This window comes from Emys orbicularis, chromosome 2 (genome assembly GCF_028017835.1).
Source record: "Emys orbicularis isolate rEmyOrb1 chromosome 2, rEmyOrb1.hap1, whole genome shotgun sequence".
Taxonomy (NCBI): domain Eukaryota; kingdom Metazoa; phylum Chordata; order Testudines; family Emydidae; genus Emys; species Emys orbicularis.
In genome coordinates, this window is record NC_088684.1 from 68,389,507 (window position 1) to 68,416,038 (window position 26,532).

The 26,532-nt window shown below is 44.4% G+C and overlaps 1 protein-coding gene across 1 annotated transcript; it reads left to right on the forward strand.

The window, feature by feature from the left end:
* The first annotated feature begins 1,983 nt into the window (after window positions 1–1,983).
* LOC135874201 (epidermal retinol dehydrogenase 2-like) lies at window positions 1,984–20,708 on the forward strand. The gene is made up of 8 exons (XM_065398958.1): window positions 1,984–2,045; window positions 3,420–3,501; window positions 10,402–10,745; window positions 13,254–13,385; window positions 14,892–14,991; window positions 16,554–16,698; window positions 17,622–17,747; window positions 19,875–20,708. Exons 3-8 carry the CDS (start codon window positions 10,425–10,427, stop codon window positions 19,966–19,968), a joined length of 918 nt encoding a protein of 305 aa, XP_065255030.1. The 5' UTR covers window positions 1,984–2,045; window positions 3,420–3,501; window positions 10,402–10,424; the 3' UTR covers window positions 19,969–20,708.
* The last annotated feature ends 5,824 nt before the right edge of the window (window positions 20,709–26,532 follow it).

Consider the following 26,532-nt stretch of genomic DNA (forward strand, 5'->3'; position numbering starts at 1 on the left):
CAGAGCCCACACCCCCAGCCAGAGCTCTCACCCCCCCACCGCACCCTCAACCCTCTGTCCTAGCCCTGAGCCCCTCCAAGACCCCAAACACCTTATCCCCAGTCCCAGCCAGAGCCCTCATCCCCCTTCACTCCAAACCTCTGCCCGAGCCCCTCCAGCACCCCAAACACCTCATCTCCAGCCCCAGCCAAAGCCCTCATCCCCCTGCACTCCAACCCTCTGCCCCAGCCCTGAGCCTCTCTAACACCCCAAACCCCCCAGCCCCAGACAGAGCCCACACCCCCACACTCCTACTCTTGCCCTGAGCCCCTCCCACACCCCAAACCTCTCATTCCAGCCCCAGCCAGAGCCCTCACCCCCTACACCCCTACTCTCGCCCTGAGCCCCTCCCACCCCCCAAACCCCACATCTGCAGCCACACCTCACAGCCCTTCCCCCTCCCCCCCTCATCCCCAAACTCCCTTCCAGAGTCTCCATCCTGCACCCCAATCCCCTGCCCCAGCCTAGGGCCTGCACCCCAGACCTCCTCCCCCAACCAAACTCCCTCCCAGAGCCTTGGGCTGGTGGGGAGCAAAGTTTGGGCAGGGACAGGTTCTGGGCACCACCAAAATTTCTACAAACCCGCCACCCCTGGCTGGAGGTGTCTTTCTGCACTGGACCCTTTGCCCAGGGTACCCCCTTGGCTGGCTCCAGCTCCACTCTACCTCAGCACTGATGCTGCTTCTCTGCCTCCAGCCCTGTGGCTGCAGCTCTGCTCCCAGCACAGGATCTGCTCTCCCTGGGCTGTGTCTCTGGCTCTAGCTCTGCTCCCCAGCTCAGCTTGGACCCCTGCTCTCTCCTTAACTCGGCCCCACTCTGTCTGACCCAGGCAATTCCAGCTCACAGGGAGGACAGGACCCACCCTGGCCTCCTGACTCCCTGATTAGCCTGCCCACCCTGTCAATCAGGCTGACCTGGAGCATTGGCCTCTCTCCATTGTTCCTGGGGACTGTCAGTCTCAGGGTCCTGATTTCCCATTGACTCTTCCCCTTTCTTTCGGTTCTGGGAGCTAGCCAACCAAAACACCCCCACTGAGTGTTAGTAAGCGGGCAACAGTCCCCTTACATATAGACTCCGATTACCCCCCACTCCCTGTCCCATTTGTTCACAGTTGCTATCTGGTCGCCCTTTGGAACCGCCTCATGTCCAGCTTTACAATCCTCCCCTCCCCACCCAGTTCCTCTGTGTGAGCTCCCAGCCCGCCTCCCCAGCTTCTTCAGCGCGGAGGAGGGAACGGACCAGAGCTGGAGGTAGGCGCCGCTACGCCATCGCGCCCTGGTGCCCGCTCCCGGGGAACGCTCGGTGGCCGCACAGGCGTAAGCGCCGCCGGAAAGTGGGGGAAGGGAGTTCAGCGGGACGGCTGCCGGGGGCACGTGCCGGGGAGTTGCGTCAGCAGCGGAGCCCGAGGGCCGCGGCTCTGCCCGTCCTGCGGGCGCTGCAGGGGGAGCAAGGCGCCTCTCCGGGGTCCCAGCGCGTGGGTGTCCCGGGGCCCGCGCCGCTTTGCCTCTAGCGGTGGCCGGCGCCTTAGCTCGCGTCTCTCCCCTCGGCTGCTAGGCTGTGCTGACGGGAGGGCGCTGGCCCAGGCCGGGAGAAGAGGCTGCGGCTGCAGAAAGGAAACCGGCCCAGCGCAGCCCGGAGTGCGGGGCACCCGCCGGGGAGAGATCTTGACGACGAGTCGCCTTTTAATGCAGATTAGTGGCCCTGAGTTGTGTGTCTAGACGGGCTGAGAACTTGCTGCCCCCCGTTTGTGAAGAGTTGCCCCTGGGGGCGGGGGAGAGTGGAGGGACCCCAATCTCGAGTTCTAACCGTGGGCTCTTTGTTGAGGGGTTATCCGGGGTTTCTTGCACTGTAGAGCTAGAGGTGTTGGTCTGGCAAAACAAGCCTTGAGGTTGGCAGCTTGGTTGTGTTTTGGAAAGGGAGGGGCAAGGTGGGGGATGAGAAGCTGGTAAGGGCTCAGTGGAAGAGGATTCTGGTGGCTACATTCTAACTACTTGATACCAGTAAAGGTAGGAGATCTTCTTCTCTACAGTCTTATCACCCCTGGAGAAATTCCCAGTTCTCCGCACCTGTCTAACCCGTGCAATGCTTGGACAGTGCCTCACAGCTGGGCAGAAAATCTCCCAGCAATTGCATGCATGTAATGTCAGAATTGCATTTAGCAGGTCTAAAGACCTGTTGTGTCTGAACCATTTAAGTGTCAGGTAGAATGTGAACTAGCTCACCTGGTTCCACTCGTCCTCTCTACTGTCGCCCAAGACAGCATTGGCCTTCCAAAATATCTCAAAATCCACTTTTCCTGGGACTAATGCTAGGAGTTGTGGATTAGGTACAATGCAGTTGATGGGATTCAGGAAGAAGCACTAGTGTTCTACAAGTGGGGCAAAAGGTGCTGTGCTTTTTAACCAATATTGGCATATCCACCTTGGATGCAGTTGAACTAGTTTATGCTTAATCTGCTTCTGTCCAGCTGGTTCAGCTTCTACTTCTCTGATTCTCTGGTGTATACATAATCTAATTAACTAGCTGGGACCCACCTAAAATTTAGTGTTCACAGCTCTTATGTGCTGGTGCTATGTGTATTTGGGGAGCTAAATGATGAACAAGGTGGGGGATGAAAGGTTTTCAAAGGTGGCAAACGTATGAAGCTTGCGGTTAATGCCAACATTTCCTCCAGCACAAATGTTTGTTGTAGGTATGAGATACCTATTTTAAACTGCTAAATTAGTCTAATGAACACCAAAAAGCCTATGTGACTACGGTAGAAATCACTCTTCTTAGGTTTTAAAAAACATAAAAACACCACCCTACTATCTTTCTACCACACTATAAAAGCAAAGATCATCCATCTGATTCTTGGAGAATTGAAAGCTATGCTTATCAAAGGTTTTGTGTAAAAAATACAATGTGTGTTCAAAGCAACAAAGAGTCCTGTGGCACCTTAAAAACTAACAGATGTATTGGAGCATAAGCTTTTGTGGGTGAATATCCACTTCATCAGACGCATGTAATGGAAATTTCCAGAGGCAGGTATAAATATGCAGGCAAGAATCAGTTTGGAGATAACGAGGTTAGTTCAGTCAGGGAGGGTGAGGCCCTCTTCTAGAAGTTGAGATGTGAACACCAAGGGAGGAGAAACTGCTTTTGTAGTTGGCTAGCCATTCACAGTCTTTGTTTAATCCTGATCTGATGGTGTCAAATTTGCAAATGAACTGAAGCTCAGCAGTTTCTCTTTGAAGTCTGGTCCTGAAGTTTTTTTGCTATAAGATGGCTACCTTTACATCTGTTATTGTGTGGCCAGGGAGGTTGAAGTGTTCTCCTACAGGTTTTTGTATATTGCCATTCCTAATATCTGACTTGTGTCCATTTATCCTTTTACGTAGTGACTGTCCAGTTTGGCTGATGTACATAGCAGAGGGGCATTGCTGGCACATGATGGCGTATATAACATTGGTGGATGTGCAGGTGAATGAGCCGGTGATGTTGTAGCTGAGCTGGTTAGGTCCTGTGATGGTGTCGCTGGTGTAGATATGTGGGCAGAGTTGGCATCGAGGTTTGTTGCATGGATTGGTTCCTGAGTAAGAGTTGTTATGGTGCGGTCACCACACGCCGCACCAATTTGAGAGCATCAACTTGCTAAATTTCACTGAACTTTTCTCAAAGAATCCAGAATCCGAGTAGTTTTATCAGTAACTATTTGTATACCACCGCTGTCTGTATACATAGCAGTGTTCAATAAATGAAGTGCTTTAATTTTTGGGGGTGGAGAGAGGGGTTCATGTAGGACTCTGGAAACCTTTGTCTTTTTGGTACACCAACATCATGGTCCAATTTCTCAAAGGAACCTCTACCCAGCTTCTAATGTACATGCAGTCTTGAACTAAAATAAATTATATGCAGTTTGCAACACAAATGAGGAGTGACCTAAATTTAAAAACGTAGTCTCAGTGCTGAAAGTTGATCTCTGAGCCCAGTACACTGAACCTTCACCCGAGGAAGGTAAAATATTGATTCTTAAGGCTACAGTTGCAGAGCTAGATTTCAGCATCCTGCTGTGATTAAAATCATATTCCATATGTTCATGGAAGGTGAAATAAAGTTGTAATCCCACAAAGACTTAAGCATATGCTTAACTGCATTCAGTACAGTGCATAAAGTTAAGCACACTTGAGACTTTGTGGAGTTGGGGCGCAAGTCAGACACTAGTATTTCTACTGCATGTTTGGTTAACACAAAGTAGACCTTTTAATTTTAAGGAAAGGTTTGGTTTGGATATACATTGTAAGGGATACAAACAGTTTTTACATTGTAGCTCACCTGCAAAAAGCCAGCAGAGATGATAAAGTTATTGTCATGTGAGCCACGTAAGTATCTCATTTTTCTCAAGTGTTTTGGTGAGTTTATAAAAATAGGTTGTTTTCTGAAGTCCTCTATGCTAACAGTTTGCAAGTAGAGCAAGCTTTATGCTTTAGCCCTGGATACAGTACCTCGACAAGAAGGAACTACCTATTCCAGGGATCGGCAACTTTTGGCACGCGGCCCACCAGGGTAAGCACCTTGGTGGGCTGGGTGGTTTGTTTACCTGTCGCGTCCGAAGGTTCGGCCGATCGCGGCTCCCACTGGTTGCGGTTCGCTGCTCCAGGCCAATCGGGTGGCGGGAAGCGGCGCGGGCCGAGGGATGTGTTGGCTGCCGCTTCCCGCCGCCCCCATTGGCCTGGAGCGGCGAACTGCGGCCAGTGGGAGCCACGATCGGCCGAACCTGTGGGCACGGCAGGTAAACAAACCGGCCCAGCCTACCAGGGTGCTTACCCTGGCGGGCCGCATGCCAAAGGTTGCCAATCCCTGACCTATTCAATGCAGAAGCCTGTCTTCCAGGAATGTTTTCTCCATGGTTGATTTAAAAAGGAGGATGTGAGCTATTAATTGTTGGCCCAGCTATAATTCCATTTTGGAATTGTCACACTACATCTAAGACACACTAATATAAAAATACACACTAGTAGAAATGTAAATAGAAAATAAATATACAAATGCCTATTAAGATGTCTTGCATAAAATAAATAGCATTACAGTGCTAATCAATGAAAAGTATGCATATGTAAATGAACTGATTAGGGGAATTGTGAATACCTGCTTATCGGGCCCTATCACTAGGGCCCTACCAATTTCATGGGCATGAAAAACATGTCACGGACCACGAAATAAGTCCCTCCCCATGAAATCTGAACAGCCCCATGCTGCTGAGAGCGCCCCAGATGGGGGCTCCTAGCTGCAAGTCCTGCCCAGGCTGTGGAGGGACAGGATTTGTCCTTCCCCTGCATGGCCACCTCTCCAGGCTGCAGATAGCTCTGCACCCCCTCTCCCTTACTCGCTTCCTGTCCCCATTGCTTCACAGTCGCAGGAGGGGTCATTGTCCAGGGAACTGCCCTGCCCCCCCTTCCAGATGCACTTATTAGCTTGTTTCAATAAAAACAAAAAGAAAGGTGAAGAACTTGACAGAATTTTTTGATTGACACTTTACAGCAGCGCATCACACTCATGGCTCAACTCACAGATTGGTAGATATGGACATTGGGATGTTTTTGTAGTGCAGTGATCTCTCTTGGCAGCCTACCAGAAGACAACTGAAATTACAAGTGTAAAATGAGTGTCCAAAGTAAATGAAAAACCTCTGAAATCATTAGTGCAGAGGATCGTGTGAAAGAATTTGGAAGCCAAATTCTACATGCCAGTGGTGACAAACTATTTTGTCGAAGTTGCAATGTTTCGTTGGATTACACACATTGAGCAAGGGTTCAGCGCCACATAGACTCGGAAACCTATTGAAGCAGAAAGAGGGCTGTGGATAGTGCATGGCTGATAAACAAAAAGTTACAAATACAAAAAACAACTTCATTGCTTTTTAAGCAGATGACAGCTCTGAGACCCATCATTTAGCTAGAATGGAATTTGTGGATGCATTTGAATGTGCTAATATACCATTGAAAAAACTTGATCACCAAAAGCTGCATGAGCTAATTCAGTGGAATGTACAAAATGCCAGTTGCTTACCAACTACGAATAAGCTACAACAGGACTACCTTTCACAGGTTTTTGCTACACATTTTGAGGAGATGAAGTCTCAAATTAACTCATGTCAGTCTTTTGGAGTTATTTTGGATGAGTCCATAGGTGAGCAAGAGAACTATGTACTGCATGTTCTGTTTGATTTTATTTCTGACAAGGCCAAAGATGTACAGACATGAAAGTTAAGAACAGAGCTCACCGATTGCGTTTACTTGGATGCTGTTAACTACACTACAGTTTCTCAAGTGATAATTGAAATAATTTCAAAATATTGTGCAAACTTTGACAAAGTATCTGCTTTCATAAGCCACAATGCAACTTACATAGAATATCAGGGTTGGAAGGGACTCAGGAGGTCATCTAGTCCAACCCCCTACTCAAAGCAGGACCAATCCCCAACTAAATCATCCCAGCCAGGGCTTTGTCAAGCCTGACCTTAAAAACCTCTACGGAAGGAGATTCCACCACCTCCCTAGGTAACCCATTCCAGTGCTTCACCACCCTCCTAGTGAAAAAGTTTTTCCTAATATCCAACCTCAACCTCCGCCACTGCAACTTGAGACCATTACTCCTTGTTCTGTCATCTGGTACCACTGAGAACAGTCTAGAGCAGTGGTTCCCAAACTTGTTCCGCTGCTTGTGCAGGGAAAGCACCTGGCGGGCCGGGCCAGTTTGTTTACCTGCCGCGTCCATAGGTTCGGCCAATCGCAACTACCAGTGGCCGCGGTTTGCTGCTCCAGGCCAATGGGAGCTGCTGGAAGCGGCGGCCAGTAAGTCCCTCGGCCCGCATGGAGGAGTTTGACTAGATGACCTGTTGATATCCCTTGATATCCCTTCCAGTCCTACATTTCTGTGATTCACACTGAATTGTCTTGTGCCACTATCTAGTAGTAGTGGCACACAGTTCTCTGACATGCAGGTTTATAAAATTGTAGTTAATATACAGTTTAGAGCATAGCAGGTTTAAAGCTCTGCATGTTCCGACCAACTGAGCTGAAAATTGTGATCTACAGTATTCAAAACTATTAAGATGTGGGCTGAAATAAAATCAGCATGAATTGCTCAACAATATCAATGGAATCAGCATTGCGCTGCTATATATTGTAAAACATTACAGTGAAATCTTGCAAGTATTACATAGCATGCCGCCTTGCCCAAGTGGTAACTAAGCATAACATCTTCCTGTTTCAACATTCTTAACTTATATCCCATAGCTCCTAGAAGAAGTTTTTTTTTTTTTTTCCAAACACTGAATGCTGCTAAGTTATGAGTTTTAACAGGTTTTTTTTCTTTTAAACCACAGCACTAGATGTTGTTCTAAAATTGTTTTCCAAATATTCTTAAACTCCCAGTTTATCCCCCGCTGATGTTCATTGTGAAAAGTATTGCAGGACTAATAATAATATTTGGCACTTTTGTAATTCACTGTCCAACATGTGTTTTGTGCCCTCCTCTGGTAGATTTTTAGAGGATAACTGTATAGCTACCAGCTAAGGGAGTTATATCTTGAACTCAAGTAGTAGAAGCTCATGCTTTTAAGTCTGGATGGCTCGGGTTCAATCTTTGGTGACCAGCTATGATGGAGGTTGCTACACTTATAATCCCTTTAATCAGAGGTTCTGAATATGCTTTGTTGTAGGCAGAGCTAGCCTATAGTTAAGCAACTGAAAATTTAGAATGGGAAGTGTTGAAATGTTGGGAAGCCTTATAATTTTGCCAGTCTGGAACGAACATCCCATCTGAGGGATGGGGGCGGGGAGAGAGGAGAGTGAGACAGGACCAGGAAACTGGGACAAGGAATCCAGAGCGGTAGTGGGGGTAGTTGAAATCAGATGAGGAGCTGGGGCAGGATAGACAGCAATAGGATAGACATAGACTGGAGGGGATGGGGAAGAAGGGTCTTTGACTACTAGAGACCACTCCGTTCAGGAGCCTGGAATAGACCCAGGATTCCTGAGTTTCACAGTTCCTCTTCTGTCAGCAGATATCTGTGAAACCCAGTGGCAAAAAAAGTGTCTCATCCCCCTATAAAGCTGATCCATCACATATAGGATGACAACCTACTGCCTCTGCCATCACTTACTCCATTAGCTCAAGTGGCAGAAGTCTGTGCAGTGGATCTAAAGGTTCATCAGCAGGGTTGGAGCCATGCGAGTTTCACGATGATTCCACATGACAGAATTTCTGGGGCAGTTCAGTTTTGATTTTTACAAAAAAACCTGGGGAAATGCATACAGAAATAGGGTGACCAGATGTCTAAATATGGGAATCTCAAACAGGCGTAGAGAGGTTACTTTATCTCTGTATTTGGCCCTGGTGCAACCACTGCTGGAATACTGTGTCCAGTTCTGGTGTGCACAATTTAAGAAGGATATTGATAAATTGGAGAGTGTTCAGAGAAGAGTCACAAGACTGATTAAAGGATTATAAAACATGCCTTATAGTGATCGACTCAAGGACCTCAATCTATTTAGCTTAACAAAAAGAAGGTTAAGAAGTGACTTGGTTATAGACTGTAAGTATCTACATGGGGAACAAATAGTTAATAATGGGCACTTCAGTCTAGCAGAGAAAGGTAGAGCATGAGCCAACGGTTGGAAGTTGCAGCTAGACAAATTCAGACTGGATATAAGGCATACCTTTTCAATGGTGAGAGTAATTAACGATTAACAATATACTAAGGGTCATGGTGTTTTTCTAAAAGCTTTTTCTAAAAGCTATCCTCTAGGAATTATTTTGGGAAAGTTCTATGTCTGTGCTATACAGGCGGTGAGACCAGGTGATCACCGGATCCCTTCTGGCTTTATAATCTCAGAACTAGGTACATCAATTCACATGCAAAATTCTCATTGAATTCAGTAGGTGTCCTTGCGCTGTGGCTTGTGGTGCGGGCTGCAGCAGGGGCCGTACAACCCCTCTCGCAGCTCCCTAGGGCCCCCTCTCATGGGTCTGTGCACCTGTGTCTGTCGTTGTCGTCCTCTCCCCATTCCCCCCGCCCGCTCCCCCAATGTGTCCAGATATTTCACTCTTGCGATCTGGTCACCCTACACCAAACGTACAACAAAGTAATGGATGTACTATTCTGGACTGAAGCACAGTCAAACGAAAATCACTCTGACAATGCTGAATTAAATGCCCGTGCTCAGCAGGCGTTTTCTTGCATGGCAAAGAAGCTCAGACAATACTACTGCTACAGGGAAGAGTCAGGCGATGCAGGAAAAATGGCTCAAAAGTTTCAACAACCGGCAGCGGGGTTCCTAAAAGCTGTGCGTATATGCGAATCTGCACAAATGCACCTGTTGATGGATTTAACCTTGCTTAATGCAATTCCTGGCTTTGACAAGAATTCTAGGCTAGAGATTCCTGCTTACAAAAATATTACGAAAGAAGTGGACTGTAGTTTGCCTGTGCTACAGTTTTGGAACTCAGTGGAAGGCAGAATCTCCCACCTCGCAAGGTTAGCTTGGCACTGACAATTCCAGTGAACTCTGTGGATGCACAGAGAAACATGTCTAAACATGGACAGTGTTTTCAGCGCAGAGACAGGGAGTGAAGAAAGACACAGTTGCTGGATGGTCCATGCCGACATATTTTTTCACTTGCTAGTGTTGTTTGCTGCTGTAAAGAGTCAATAAATCCTGTCAAGTTCACATGACTGAAACAAGCTAATAATTGCATCTGGAAGAAGGGGGAGCGCACACTGTACTGTGACTTCCCCCCCCACAGCTGAAGATCTCTCGGGGCAGGAAGTGGGTGGGGCGGTGTGGAACTTTCTGTAGCCAGGAGAGGTAGCAAGAGCAGCCGTGCAGAGGAAAAGGAAGTCCTGTCCCTCCCCAGCCCGGTCGGGACTAGCAGCCCCTTGCTGGGGCACTCCCAGCAGGATGGGTGAGATCAGACCCACCTCCACCTCCGGGAAACTTCTGCGGCTGCTGCCTTCAGAGCCCAACTTCAAAGGCAGCACAGAAGTGAGGATGGCAATCCCACAACCCCCCTACAAGAGGTTTGCAACCCCCACCTGCCCCGTGTTGGGTTGGGACACCCACAGTTACAACACTATGAAATTTCAGATTTAAATATCTGAAAACATGAAATTTGCCAATTTTCAAGTCCTATGGCCATTAGATTGACCAGAATGGATAATGAATTTGGTAGGGCCCTACCTATTATTCTTTAATAGTTTCCACAGTTGTATGTATTCATAGAAGGGCTATATTTAGCAATATTTTTTTTCAATTCTAAAATATTTGAAGTTTCACTGTTGCTGTTTTGTTCTAAATGGTAAATATTCATCATTAGCAGGTGTTTGAAATATCTTCTGCAAGATGAACTTCTTCCTGGAAACACTCAAAGTCCTGGTGCTCTCAATATATTTCCTGTTAGAATCTCTAGTGTTGTTGTTTGTTCCTGTGCGAAAGAAGAGTGTTGCTGGTGAAATAGTACTTATAACAGGAGCCGGAAGTGGAATTGGAAGACTTCTAGCATTAAAATTTGCCCGCCTTGGAGTCACCCTTGTTCTCTGGGACATTAATCAAGAAGGTAACAAGGAAACAAGTAAACTAGCTAGAGAAAATGGAGCCGTGAGAGTGCATGCTTACTTGTGTGACTGCAGCAAAAGGCAAGAGATCTACAGAGTGGCAGATCAGGTAAAATATTACATGTTCATGTTTCTTTTTTTATCCCATAAAATACTGTCTGATCATAAAGCACTGATCTCTTACCTAGATGTCGTTGAACAGAGTTCATGAGTCCAGAGTTCATGTCACTCATTCCATATTAATCCAGTGCTGTGTACATTACCTATCTTCACACATTTCATGTTAAGACACCGTAAAGATTACATGATTATGCATTTAAGAATTCAGGTAATGCCTGAAATCCCCTTGGGACTGCCACCTGATGTGCTGGGACTACTCTGAGCCCGTTTTCCCTTCCAGCTTGGGACTTCAGTACCTTGCCTGGTTGTGCCAGACACACTAGCCTGCTACAAACACAGACCCAGGTCTGAACCACATCCCGCAAAAGCTGCAGGCTTAACTGAAAACAGCTTAAGAAGTGCTCCTGTCTCCAATACCCAGTTCCCAGTGGGATCCAAACCCTAAATAAATCAGTTTTACACTGTATAAAGCTTATAGAGGGTAAACTCATAAATTGTTCGCCCTCTATAACACTGATAGAGAGAGATGCACAGCTGTTTGCTCCCCCAGGAATGAATACTTGTTCTGGGTTAATTAATAAGTAAAAAGTGATTTTATTAAATATAAAAAGTAGGATTTAAGTGGTTCCAAGTAATGACAGACAGAACAAAGTAAATTACCAAGCAAAATAAAACAAAAACACGCAAGTCTAAGCCTAATACAGTAAGAAACTAAATGCAGGTAAACCTCAACCTCAGAAATGTTCCAGTAAGCTTCTTTTATGGACTAGACTTCCTCCTAGTCTGGGTCCAGCAATCATTCACACCCCTGTAATTACTGTCCTTTGTTCCAACTTCTTTCAGGCATCTCTGTGGGGTGGAGAGGCTATCTCTTGAGCCAGCTGAAGACAAAATTGAGAGGTTTCCAGGGGCTTATATAGTCTCTCTCTTGTGGTTGGAAACCCCTCTCTCGGATCCGAAGAAGTGGGTTGTAGCCCACGAAAGCTTATGCTCTAATAAATTTGTTAGTCTCTAAGGTGCCACAAGTACTCCTGTTCTTTTTATAGTTCTGTGATTCCCTCCCATTCTCCCACAGCCTCTTCAGCTGCCTGGAGCAGCATCCTGAGCAGCTCTGTGAGCTCTCCATGCTGAGGAATGTCAAAGCAGCACAGCAGTCGTCCCCTGCAGCAGCAGTCTGCCTGCTGCTGTGTTCCTGGTGCCGGGCAGAACAGGAGCATTCCACCTTAACGATTTGCTCTTTGTTCCCAGAATGGAGCAACACACTCGGCTGTCAGATACTTCCTGGAGCTTTGAAAGGGGAGGGGTGCATGCCTGCAGGGCAGCAGAGATCAAAACAGTGAGCAGAGCGGTCACAGCAGGCATTGTGGGATACTGGGGGAAGCCAGTTATGTCGACATAATGTACAGCAGTGTCTACACTGATGCTTTGTCGCTTTAACTTTTCTGCAAAAAGCTGTATGCCTCTCGTTGAGGTGGTTTTATTTTGTCGGCAAAATATCAGAGTTTTGCCCCAAAAAGTAGCTTTGTAGTGCGTATGCCTCCCCTGTTTTGTCGGCAAAAGGCAGCTTTTGCCGACAAAACTTAGTAGTGTAGACAAGGCCTTAAGTCAGTAAAGATTTGTCCAGGATATTGCAGGAAACTGCCATAACTATCACATTACTTTTCAAAAATGTTAGTTACACAAAAATCTTTAGAAGACCAAGAAAATCTTGCGATCTTTGGAGAAGCCACAGAGGGTTCTCCTATCTCCTACAAAATCCTTAAAAAGTTTGTTGGGGAATCCTTATGCCCCACCATCTGCAAGCCATAAAGGTATGTCTACACAACAACAAAGTAGCTGGCCCATGCCAGCCAACTCAGGCTCAGGCTGCAGGGCTGTTTCATTGCTGTATAGACTTCTGGACATGGGCAGCCCAAATCTGTTGTCACGGGTCAGCTACAGGTTTTTCTTTGCTGTGTAGACATATCCTAAGAGGCTTATCAGGGCCTCACTGTCTCTGGGGAGGTTGAATATATCTGTTTGTGAGCTCATAATACCTTAATTGAAGGTATTAGAAATATGACAAAGGTTTCCTTTATTCAAAATATTCAAATTTTGTTTAACTTCTGTGAAGTCTGACTAAAAGCTTCCCCTCTTCCAAACTCATTGGCTTTTTGTGATGACCATTTACGCTAGCTCTCATGGCATCATGGTTTTTCTGCCATCTTTATGGTATATAAAGTGTGGGTGGCTTTTTATTAAATAAAGCCCAATATTTCCCCTTAGCAGGTTACATTTAAATTACAGACCTGTAAAGTTGTTGTCTGCAGAGTTCTAACACTTGACTAAAGGGAAAAGTTGCAGAGTGAACAGACTTCAGTCTTATGAATTGCTTTCTCACTATCTAGCCTTGTAAAATTAGCAATGTTGCAACTTCCTGTAATATAAACGTATAACTAAACATACTTCCTTTGTTTTGGCTATGGAATAACATCTTGATTTGGTTGCCTGCCTTTAGGTTAAAAAAGAAGTTGGTGATGTTAGTATCCTAATCAACAATGCTGGTATTGTAACTGGAAAGAAGTTCATTGATTCCCCAGATTCACTTGTGGAGAAAACCATGGAGGTGAACACCATGGCACACTTCTGGGTAATATACAGATATTCTTTTTTTATAGGGAACTGTGAAAGAATATTGGCACTTAAGTCTGTTTTGGAAATAAGGGGGGAAATCTCTTACATAATTGCTGTTTAACTGGTTGATCTTGTAAGGCCCTACACGCAACTCAATGACATTTGTTTGTGAGTTCCAGAAACAGAGGGGATGGGGAGGTGGCCCACAGAAAGTTTGTGGGAGAGAGTTAAGGGATGTGTTTAGCCCCTTGTGTGGGCAATCACTTCTGCCTAACGAAGCAATAAAATGTGAGATTCCCCCCCCCTCCCCCCCAGTATTGGTTGCCTGATATTAAGAGATACTTCTGGGAAATGTAAAGCTGAAAAGTACTGTTATTGTGGGCAGTCTGGTGCTATAGCCTTTGATATGAACTGACTCAGAGCAGGGCTGCCAAAGCTGCCATAAACTGGCTACTTCATCAACCATTAGCAGAAAAGAGCCTGGTTCAGGTGCTGCCATGGGTTGGGTCAGAACTTGTTCTGATTGCATCCTATCACCTGTTTGCTGCTGGGAACTTGCACTATTAGAGTGCAACAGAGGGTCCTGTGGCACCTTTAAGACTAACAGAAGTATTGGAGCATAAGCTTTTATGGGTGAATGCCCACTTCATCAGACGCAAGTGGGCATTCACCCACAGACTTGCATCTGATGAAGTGGGCATTCACCCACGAAAGCTTATGCTCCAATACTTCTGTTAGTCTTAAAGGTGCCACAGGACCCTCTGTTGCTTTTTACAGATTCAGACTAACACGGCTACCCCCTGATACTATTAGAGTGGTTCCTCTAAAGCACTCTTACTTGGTGTCTTAAATGTCAGACTGACATATGCTGGCATGATTGATTTGAAGACTTTTATCTTAAATTAGTCATTTAATTTGCATATCGCTATGAAGGAGATGAACTGATATTGTAATAAAGCACTGAAGGTGAATTATAATCTAATAAAGGAATGGTGAATTAAAATATGCTGCTCTGTTTCTGTTTGCTGGAAAACGTGGAAATGACACAGAATGGGTAGCTGAAATCAGCAAGTGATGGCAGAAAGATTAGGAGTTCACTTTTCCCTTCTCAGCTGCTATTTTTAAGATGGAAGCCTACTTGGAAAATGTTGCAGTACTGAGCTCCTAAGTGTAGGGAACTTACAGCTTCCCAGGACTTTAGTGATTGCAATTTCTCTGGCAGCAATCTAGTTTCGGACTCCCCCTAGTGGATGACTACAACATCAAGAAAACTATGGAAACATATTGGAGAGTCCTTAGAGAGCCACCTCGGTGGATTCAGTTAGTAGACAAAGTGGAAATACTTCCTGTCCTAACTAATATGTATCTTATTAGCCTCTGTAGAATGAGGGAGAAGCATTAAGACTTAATAGGTCTCCTTAATAGGTGGCACCTTTTCAATAGTAATGCTCTAACTAATTGCACAATTAAATCACTTTAAGTAATGTTTAACTATAAGTGTGGGTTTCAATGTGTTTCATAGACTTACAAAGCCTTCCTTCCAGCCATGATGGCCTCTAACCATGGACACTTGGTTAGTATTGCAAGCTCAGCAGGACTGATTGGAGTCAATGGGCTAGCAGGTTAGTGTATTCAAGATCATTCTAAGTGGAATCTAAAGGTATGGTCTTGGTTATACTCTTCAACTACAGCTCTTAGGCCAAGCCATCTAAATAAAATGGTCTGACACCTGTACACTTAATGGCTCTCACTGACCTCAATGGGACCTAGGTTCTCAGCACCATTAAAATTCTTTTCACCTTTTATTAAAGGACCGGGTGGGGGGTGGGCAGAGAAAGGAGAGAACATTTGAAATATAAAGTGTTAAGTAAGGATTTTATTATAACATCCTGTGGCTTTTTACCTTTAGCTGGAGAGTTTGTACAAGGAATTTCCACCCCTTCATCCTCTCCCCTCATTTGAGATTTTAGATGGTATTAACGATGATGATAACTACCCTTCTGGGGGGAAGGAGATGCTAATTGAAATGGACTAGGGTTGGAGCTGCTGCTGTTACTAAGTCTGATCCTCTTGTTTAGAAGATGAAGCAGGACACACAATGGGAGAGAAGAACAGCAAAGATAGAAAATGAAGCTTCTGTGCCTTTGGTGTTGACTCTTACTTACAGCATTACTGCTGGAAAAACACAGGCATGGCACATCGTCTTACTAGCCACACTGAGACCTGGCAAACTTGTACCAGCATCTGGCCGTTTAGGACATTTGGTTTTAGCTGCCTTTCTGATAACAGGCTTACAGCAGTGTTGCAAAACATGTAGGCATGGCTGGCTTAGCCACTGTTAGCCGCAGAAGGTGAAAGAAAAGAAATATTGTGAGGAAGGGAAAAGACACATGATGGGGGCGGGAGGAGTCTCACATACTAGGTGATGGTTGGGGTTTACCCAGAGCCAGTGGAGGTGATAAAGTCATCTGAATCCCTCTCTCTGGCCCAGTCTAGTCAGGAAGGGCTGTCTCAGGATTAGAACGACAAAGGCCCAGTGGTGTCACGGAGGATTCTTTGTCCTAGGAGACAGTCGAGGTGGCAGCTATGATGGTAAAGTTTGTCCCTTTCCTGTCTTCCTGTCTGTCAGATGGCTTTTGATTGGTGGTGGGGAGTCTTTTCTTTTAAGGACCCCAAAAGAGAGCAATGGCAGAGTAGGCCATCCCCTTCATTATTTTGTTCACCAAGTAGGCCTAATTTTTGACACACCAATTTGGGTTCATTAATTTCTGGTCCTACACTTTTTTTGTTGACCAAGCATAATCTTAACACTGTCCTTGAATTATATCATTCAGCCTTTTTGTATGAACTAACTTAGTCTTTCTGTCTCCCTTTCATACCTATTCACATCAGCATTTGTTATAGGTTATTGTGACAATTCATAAACTTACACTCACTTTTTGCAGTTGAGCTCACAATTAAGATAAATTTGTAGGCACAATTATTTTAACAGTATGCGAACTACTCTTGTTAGAGCATAATTTTGCCAGACTTTCTTCTCAGCCAGAAGTTGTGCTTGGTTTACTCAGCATGAGACACTGGACTAAAACCATGTAGTTAGGTTGTTTACGAGAGTTGAGAGATTTTTCTCTTAATAAAATAATTAGCTGCAATAAATAACTCTTCATCTTTCTTCACTCTACAGATTATTGTGCAAGTAAATTTGCAGCAGTGGGCTTTGCAGAAGCAGTTGGTTTAGAAATGCTGGCTCTAGGGAAAACCGGCATTAAAACCACTATTGTGTGTCCTTACTTCATCAACACAGGAATGTTTGATGGTTGTAAAACCAAGTGAGTGAATTTTGGGGTTTTGTGTGTAATTAGTATATGGCAGGTCAAAAATGTTTGATTAAATACATGATTTATGAAAGGAAATTAGTAATCAGTAGAAATGGCATAATCTGAAACTATTATAAGGTAGGTTTTTTTCCATTGTGCCATTTTTAGGGCTCATAGACAAAGCCCAATGATTGCCAGACTGCAGAATCTAAGACTTTTTAATTCCATTTCTAGCCCCTATGGCGAGAATATGACTCTTCCAAATATCAACCTAGTGTAATCCAATGAAGTGTCTCTTCCTGATTCTGCAAATAGCCTGAAACAGTAACTCTGAAAAAAAATGTAAACTGACACTCAAATTATTAACTCTACAACCTAGTGATGGTGTCACTTTAATTGTCAACACATTTAACTACTTCGCGGCTTGTTTGAGAGGACACAGACTATGTGTTTCTTTTCTTACAATCTCATACCTTCTCCCTAGATGCCAAAAGCTTCAACTGTCTCCTATTTGGCTGCCAAATCTCACACCTTCAGTAGTGTAGCTTGTCATTGTCAGTTCAACCTTTCATGGCATGTTAAACACAGAAAACGTAGAAGCAGAATAGGCTTATCTAAATAAAAACTTTGCTTGATTTGAAGATAGCAAGAATTGAGCTTACAGGCACCAATACCAAGTGAAAACAAGACAGTGGCTGTTCACCACTTTCAAACTGATTTGTCAGGTGTTATACAATTCCATGAACAGAACTTAATTTTGTAATGTTTGCTTCTAAGTTAGAGGCGAAATCTTTGTAAAATGGGGTATTCTTTTGTAAGGAGCACAACTTTAAATTTGAAGCTGTCTTGTTCTAAATTTGAAGTTATCCAGATGAAACATAGAGGGGAAAGTTTTGACAATGTCGTATTAATAGCGATATGTTGACTTTTTCCAGGTGGCCATGTCTACTTCCTATTCTAGATTCGAACTATGCAGCTGAGAAAATTGTGAGTGCTATTCAACGGGAGCAAGTGCTTCTGCTGATGCCACGAAGCATGTACTTTTTATGTTTTCTGAAAAGGTAAGGATGGGATTCTCCTTGTCATGTTTGTGTCTTTCTTCTGTCAAATGCGTTATGTTTAGTTGCATGATTACGGACTCTACATGCTACAATATCAAATGATTACTTGGGCTGTCAAGTCTAAGCCTACTTAGATATTTACCTTCATGAGTTTCAAGTTGCTTTTAAGTTTTAGATAAGTTGTTGCTACAGGAAGGCTTCCTCAGGTGGTGGTCTTGGATAACTTGCATGTCTACATGTCTTATACCAGACTCTGAAGAGTCCCAGTAAGGAACACTTTCCCATTGCTGTACATATTTAAATAATCTCTAAAGAGAAACTGTTGTTAGTGTTGACTGAGCAAAACTGCAACAGAGTTTTCTTCTTGGCTGTGTAGAGGGCTGCCCTTGTAATACTATTGAGCACTTATGCAGGTCAGTAGGAGTTGCCGGATGCTCAACATTCTTGAAAATCTGGCCACTGAGTTAGGTGGCCAAATATAGATTTAGGCTCCCATTTTATTTTATTTTTTAAAATCTTGGCCCATAGTTTGATTCTAAATCTCTCTACTTAAGCCAAAGGGAGCCAAGAGTACTGCTACAGTAGATGCGTTAAAGCAGTGCAGGCACAAATGGGGACACAGAACAACCCGTGTAACAGCACAGAGACTAGAATCAGTCAACAAAGATGGCTGTAGCACATAACTTCTAATATTAGGGATAGCAGGCGGGTGGGGAGGAGCCACTTGAATCTCAGAAGGATTTGTGAAGGACCTTGAAAAGAAAGGGACTACTGTATCAGAAACAAACTGGTTCTGGAAATATTATCATCTTCCTTGCTTCAGATAACACAATTTGCTGCAATTTCATAGGCATGTATATTGCTGTGTATTAATAGAACTATCATACTAGCATCTAGAAGCCCCAGTGAGGATCAGTGCTGCATTTCATAAACACACACAAATGCTGCTTCTGCCCTGAAGTGCTTGCACACCCTGGGTATGTCGAAGGCCAAAGGTAGTGTGTGCTGTTTTGAATGCTGAGCATACCAATAATGTATGCTCTGTTGTGGCTTATTTCTGTTGGAGCTTATTAACTTTACTGGACACTTGATGCAATATTATCCCACTGCTTTTTAAAAAAATAAATAAATAAACTAGGATAAAACAGAGAAGGCTATGAAGACCTTTTTCCTTAGTGCTTTCAAAATATATTTGTTGTTTAGGCGTTTTTTTTAAGTTCCTGGATTATTTGAAGGCTGGTCGCACTCCCAGCAGCAGTTAGTGGTCCAATGCCTATTTTAAAATCAATGTTTCTATTTTTATTTTTTTTAAATGTAACCATTCCCAATTTGGTTTTGACAGTAGAAAGTGATTCTGTAAGTAGCAGGAAGTACATAAACAGCTGCTGAAAAGATAGCTTCAGAGGTGGGAGAAGGGCAGCTTACATTTTTTTCCCTCCTAACTTCGCTTCTCTAGCCTCCTCCCCCGATATCCCTCTTCATTTGCCCTTGTCTTTCTAATAGACATCTATTCATAGTCTCATCCTAAACACTCTAGAGACACTGATCATCTAGGTGAGCATGCATGAGACACTTTTAGGGAGGAGTGAAAAAACTGTTTCAACAAAAATCCTGTACTTCAATTACAAATATATAATTTTTATAGCTTCTACCACGACTTGAGTGAGTTAAGTATCGCTACAAAATTGCAAGTCCTGTTGTACAGATGGGTTATGCTAATATGAAGAAGTTTGGCTTCTGAGGTCTTGAGTACAAAAATAATTATTCCTAAGACTGACAGTTTCCAAAATAAATTGAGAAATTGGGCCCACTCAGATTGGGGAACGTCTTTCATTTCAATTTCTTTATGTACATTATCATGTGGACAGTGAGGCAGTATGTTCTAAAGGAATGTGCCCATTTAGTGACTGGGTTCCTGAGTTCTAATCCTGGCTCTGATATTGGGGAATCGCTGCCTCAGTTTCTCCCTGTACACTGGGAATACTTGCTACCCCATAAATACATTCTGAAGACTGTTAATACTGTACTTTAGAAGCTGTAACACTTTGTATTCTTGGGCTTAGCCACATGGATCACTTCTGTGATTTATAAGACTATGTAAATACTCTGGTGTGTTTTTTCCTTCAGTATTTTGCCTGTGAAAATGGGAATACTCCTTGGAGACTACGTTGGGGCCTTCCACTTCATGGACCACTTCAGAGGTCGAGTGAAGAAGGACTGAAAATAAAGAATGAAAATATCCAATACTAGCAGTTCTAAATTAATGGACCAGTTTAGAGTTTAAAAAATGGCCTGCTGTTTCAGCTGCACAGAACTTGCCTTCCGTATAACTGTGCCTCATGCTTTTGTTAATTAACAGTTTTAATCAACAGTTTCCAACACGAGCTGTCTCTCCTTCATTCCCTGAATAGCTATCCTCGATCTGATGCCTGTCAAAGTCTCTTATCCTTATTGAATGAGTATAGGTATCCATTTCACAAACTAATCACAATTGACACCTATATGGGTATTCTCAGTTAAGAAACAGGGTGTAATGGGCTGGGAAGCTAAATTGACTTTGCATGCTTTCAAGATAGTCCCCTCCAGAACAATATTGCTGTGAGGGCTGTCTGAGAAAGCTTATCTTTGTCATTGCCTTTACTGTTCAGTTGATGGTTGGAAGTATTTAACTTTCAATTTCCTGAGCTGTTCGGCATCTTTTACGAGCACTAAAATTCACATTCATAAAATTAAGTAAAGTGGCAGTTGTACACACTGAAAATATTTTCCATACCTGTGATGTTGATTCACTAATCAAATACATCTGAAGGGTAATAATCAATTTACTATTAACATCTGTGGAAAAGATTCCAATAGCCAATGATTATAGATGTATCCCTTCCAGAGATGGGCCGATAACAATTGTACATGCTTGTCTGATTACAAATGTTAACTTCTAAATAAATGCCCATATTTTTAGTAGGACTGAGTCATTTATCAAATATAAAAAGGTAAAAATATAAAGTTATGTCTAAAATATTGTAACTCTTAACGCTGTCTTGAAACAAGAGATACAGAGACACACTGAATAAGAGTGGCAGTGAAAGAGCCTTCAGAAATCCTTTCAGGTGAGATGACTGGCAACTAAAAGCAAACCACTGGCAATAAATAGTTTAACATGAGTTTCTTTGTTAGAAATTCTTACAGAGCGTGGTGGTGGAGGAAGTTAAATTGGATGGAATCATTCTACACCTGTAAAAATCAACAAGGACAAACTATCAACCATGCAATAATTTAAAAGTTTAAATAACTTATTATTTGCTCCTCTGAATCGGCTTTGCATCATTTATACTAATCTCATTCATTATAGTAGCTCTGCCACTCCTCATTTCTCTTATGCTACCTCTGTGCTGCACACCTAAGTTTCCCCTAAGCTGCGCAGCAAGGTATCAAGGTATCTAGCCCTGCTAGAGCTGCCGCGACTGGGGAGAGAGGGCTGGGGGGAGTGCTCTCTCCCCACCGCAGCCCTGGGGCAGCCTATACCATAAACCCCTCATCCCCGGCCCCACCCCATAGCCTGCATCATCCCCAGCCAGAGCCCTCACCCCCCCGCATCCCAACCGTCTGCCCCAGCCCTGAGCCCCCTCCCACACTCCAAACCCCTCGGCCCCACCCCCGCCACACATCACCTCCATATTGGTGCACATAACAAAATTCATTCCACACATAGCTGTAAAAAATTAGAGGCAACACTGCTGTACACCTCTTGCGACAGCATGTAAGGTAATTGTAGCTACATGCAATGATGAAAAACAGGCTGTGTCCACACTGGTATGTAGCTACATATATCAGTAAAAGGCCCTGCTGGGGGTGGTAGTGGGGAGCACTATATTTCTTTGCTGCCTCTCCGCTGCTGGAGCCTTTGCCCGCGGTGGGGAAAGACTCCCGACAGCAGGACACTACACTGCTAAAAATAGCAGTGTAGATGGGAAGGTTCTCCTTAGAGGAGTAGGAAGCCCTGCAGGGTACATACCCAGAGTTCAGGAGTGTCTTTACTTGCCTAAGCTGTGCCTCATCATGTACACTGCTATTTATACCTGTGCTGGGCGTGGGGTGCCAAAGAGTGTGCAATGTAGACATACCAAAGTTTAGATAATTAAGAAACCATGTATTTAAAACTTAGGAAGGAAGAATGGTCTGTCCTCAGTGTTTTGCAATGGCCTTCTAGTTATGAAACCAAAAGCCTCTTCTGTAAATGTGACCCTTCTGAAGGGGTAGACCACCAGCTGCAGAGCTTAAACTTGTTCCCACTGGTAGTAAACTTTAAACATACCAGAGAAACACAAATCTGAGTCACATTTCACCTTAAACGAGAACTGGCTTATAGGAAAAAAACTGTTGCCAAAAGCTACCTTGGATGCCCTAGTGGTCAGACTTCATATTTTTGCCAGATAAGGGTTATCCCAGAGATGAAGTGCACCATTTGACCAGAAACTTTAATCAAGTTCTAAATTTCACTTGAGCATCAATGCTTGTTTGTTTGTTTTTGCAGCAAAAAGGTGTATGCTTATATATTCATACAAAAAGGTGTATGCTTATATGGATAGGTGGCCAATGCTACATAATCATACCTCAGATGATTTACAGTTTTACTCAAAGAGTGAAAGCCAGGTGGGTTGTGTGATGTGCTCTCCTTCAAAGTATCCTGTGGGAAATGTTTATCACTTCACAGTTATGGCATCTAAATCTTCAGTAGAAGAGTGACTGGGGAGCTAATAGTTTAAATTAACTATCCAAAACCAAAAAAGTTATTAAGTCTATTTTCACAAAATACCTAGTAAAAACAAAGAATGCAACATACGTGATTTAACTTCTAATTGTACAAAACTTGCAGATTTAGAATTAAAGGCTTTGGCAGGTCTAATCTAGGCTACAGAAATAAGTCAATGAAAGTCACCTTACATCTACCAATTTGTGTGTGTGTCTAAACTGAAATTTGTCTCCCAGCAATCTAAGTATCCCATTATGGCAACACAGTAACACCACCTCCCCAAACAATGTTGAGGTATAGTTGACATACTGTGGTAGACACAGGCTGAGTGTAGACACTGTGTAACCTATGGCAACCCTAAGGGTCCTCAAGTAGCAGTCTCACAGACTGGAAGCCACCCCTTTTCCTGAGTGCCCAGTTTGGTGAGCACACCTAGCCACTCTCCCTTGTGGTGTGCACCTGTTCAACTGCTCTAGACGTGCTCCTGCCTGGAGTAGCCAGGAGGTATTGGATCTCCTGGGCCTATGAGGAGAAGAGGCTGTGCAGGCACAGCTACAGCCCAGTCATAGAAATGTGGACATCTATGAAGAGATTGCCGGGGGGAGGCAGGCAAAGGGGTACAACAGGGATGGGTACCAGTGCTGCGTGAAAGCGAAGGAGCTGTGGCAGGCATAACACATGGCCAGAGGGGCCAACAGTCAGTCTGGTGCCCAGCCGCAGATCTGCTTTTACAATGAGCTGCAAGCCGTATGTGGCCACGATCCCACCAGCATCCTGCAGACCACTATGCATACCTTCGAGGAACCCAAGACACAGACTTCTGCTCTGAACAGCAAGGAGGAGGGACATGAGAAGGGGGAGGAGGGAGGCGGTCCAGCTAATTCTGTGAGCCAGGATTTTTTGAGCCTCCACCAGAGTCTAGCCAGTCCAGCCAAGCATGGATAAGCTCAATCCAGAGGAGCAAACCTTGGGTAAGCGTGTGCATGAAGTCTCCCTTACAATGTTTAAATGTAGAAATGGTTCCTGCCCAACGCCAAGTTAGCAGGGACACCGGTATCTACTTTTCATCGTTTTACTCATACAAACAACTCTACCCCATCTGTTTTTCATTCCCCTGTGGGATTAGGTGGTGGGACCATGCGGAGCAATTTGTTTATGCATGTAGGGATGTCCCTTATATTCTCCTGAGTGAGCTTGATAAAACTTTCATGGAGATACCCTGCAGTGCTCTCCTGAAGGTTTCTAGGGATGGCTGCCTTATTTCTTCCTCTGGTGGAACGCTTTCTGATGCCACTCTGCAATGACTGCAGCAGGCACCATTGCAGTAAACATGTCAGTGGCATACAGACTGGGCACCTGTGTGCTCTGTGCCCTTGTGACCCTCAGAAGTGAGATATCCGCTAAAATCACCAGTGCCTGTGGAAAATAGTGCCACTGCTCAGTGCCGTTGCCTATACTCATGCCCATGGAAACTAGAGGCCTAAATTTTGTTTTAATCAAACAATTTCCTCCTCATTTCCCCAGCCCTCACCTGTGGCAGAGCATACTCACCATGCCTGTGGCTGGAGAGCAGTGCTGTGCAGAGCCTGTCTTGTTTAAATGCTCTCCGTTGTGACTGTAAATACGATGATACATCTGTGTTTTATCTGTAGCTGCTGCCATTGCAGCTTTGAGGGGTGCCCCCTCCACACCCATGGAATGCCTGACCCTTAGGAGGAGAAGGAGAAAAGCGGACTAGGGAAGACGTGTTCACCAAGATCCTGCAAGCCAGTGCTGCGTCCGATTGTGAATAGAGGGCCTGGAGAGTGAATATAGCAGACAGCCTGGAGAAGGAAAGCACGGACAGGAGAAAGGCCCAGGAGTCCCAGCGGGAAAAGCAGAGGGAGATGCACCAGGACATAATGGGGCTTCTCAGGCAGCAAACACAAATGCTGCAGGCTCTTGTTGACCTACAGGTCCAACGGTCATGTGCTTGCCTCCCTTTACAATCAATGGAGAGCTCCATTTCACCCCCCACGCACACATTCCACATGGCATCATAAGCCACATCCCACGCAGGCCACCCTGGGGGATAGCAAAGAAAACCACAACTTCACATACACTGACCTGTGAGAGCCATGGTTGCTGTATGTTTGGCAGAAAGGGATTGAAATGGCACGATTCTCCCATTTTATTTTTAAGGTTCTGTCCTGTAACTTTTTAAGTTTGCACTGTATTGTTTATTTTTAATTGCACGTGATTATTTTGCACTGGTTTTGGTATGCAATAAGTTGTTGTTTGGAAATAAATTCATCTTTATTGCTTGATAACATATAGTGCAGAATACCTAGCGCTCCTCAAAGCACACATTACTTGTAATACAGGGATTGGCAACCTTTGGCATGCGGCTCGCCAGGGTAAGCCCCCTGGCAGGCCGGGCCAGTTTGTTTACCTGCTGCGTCCACAGGTTCGGCCGATCGCGGCTCCCACTGGCTGCGGTTCGCCGCTCCAGGCCAATGGGGGCTGCAGGAAGCGGTGGCCAGCACCAAAGGTTGCTGATCCCTGTTGTAATATAACAAGACCACAGTGTCCCGGTTCAAGGCAAGTTCAGCTGTATTTCATGATAACAGTGCAGGGCTGTGCAGGCTCCATGCGTCTGTCAGAAATGGCAGACAGCGAAAGGTGCTGCATAGGTTTATGGCATTTTTTTTTAAAGTGTGAAAATTATGGGTTAAGAATGGCATTATGGGACAGAGAAAGTTTTATGTTGGGATCTTGGCCCTTTGCTCCTAGATCCTCCCTCCCTCCCCTCCTCCCCCCGCATGACTTGTGTGTCCTCCAAAATGCAGTGCGAAAATTCCCCAAAAGGCATTGCGCCAGAGGGTGGCATATGGCACACTGGGATCCTACCCATCATGCACCACACTTTGGGTCGACACAAGCAATCCTAGTGAGTATCTGTGATAACTGAAGGGGGGCAGGGGGTAGCTCCCTTATGGACACCCAGCCAGCCAGTTAGCTGTAAAATCCCTCTTGGTGTCTGTTCTCTGCTTGCTTTACCTGTAAAGGGTTAACAAGCCCAGGTAAAAGAAAAGGAGTGGGCACCTGACCAAAAGAGCCAATGGGAAGGTAAAACTTTTTAAAATTGGGAAAGAAACTTTCCCTTTGTCTGTTGTTCTCTGGGCTGGAGGGATGGAGTAGCAATGCTATAAGCAGGAATGCTGTGTAAGGCTTGAACCAGATATGAAAATTCATCAGATCATACGTAGAATTACTTATTTGAACCCCCCACACACAAATATGTAAGTAAATTAGGAATGTTTAGATAGATACGATCAAGTTTATTTCTTTATTTGGCTTGTGGATTCCTCTGTGCTAACTCCAGATGCTTTTGTTTGCTTCTAACCTTTAAGCTGAACCCCCAAGAAAGCTATTCTGGGTGCTTAATTTTTGGAATTGCTCTTTTAAAATCTAGCAAAAGCCTAAGTTCCAGGTACATTTTCTTTCTTTTTTTTGTTTTTAATAAAATTCACCTTTTTTAAGAACAGGATTGGGTTTTTGGTGTCCTAAGAGGTTTGTGCATGTTGTCGGAGTAGCTGGTAGCAACAGCTAATTTCCTTTGTTTTCTTTCTTAGCTCTTCCCCAGAGAGGGGGGTAAAAGGGATTGAGGGTATCCCACAGGGAGGAATTCCCAAGTGCTCCTTCCTGGGTCCAAAGGGGTTTTTTGCATTTGGGTGGTGGCAGCATTTACCAAGCCAAGGTCAAAGAAAAGCTGTAACTTTGGGAGTTTAATACAAGCCTGGAGTGGCCAGTATTAATTTTTCAAATCCTTGCGGGCCCCCTCCTTCTGCACTCAAAGTGACAGAGTGGGGATTCAGCCTTGACAGTATCAATGCACTAACACAAGCAGCCAAGTGTGCACACACACAAGCAATATACTAACTGCGGTGGCTTTACGCCAATGTAACTTGGGTTAACAGAAGTTTGTAGTGTAGACATGGTCTTAGCATCTTCTACACTTCTCTCCAGATGTGTTACAACAGGCCAATTCACTGC

Bases quoted from the DNA above. Each gene is read 5' to 3' on its own strand.
- LOC135874201 (XM_065398958.1), top strand. From the start codon at position 10,425: ATGAACTTCTTCCTGGAAACACTCAAAGTCCTGGTGCTCTCAATATAT. The intron at 10,746-13,253 runs GTAAAATATTAC...GCCTGCCTTTAG, and splicing joins TCTACAGAGTGGCAGATCAG to GTTAAAAAAGAAGTTGGTGA. The intron at 13,386-14,891 runs GTAATATACAGA...TGTGTTTCATAG, and splicing joins ACACCATGGCACACTTCTGG to ACTTACAAAGCCTTCCTTCC.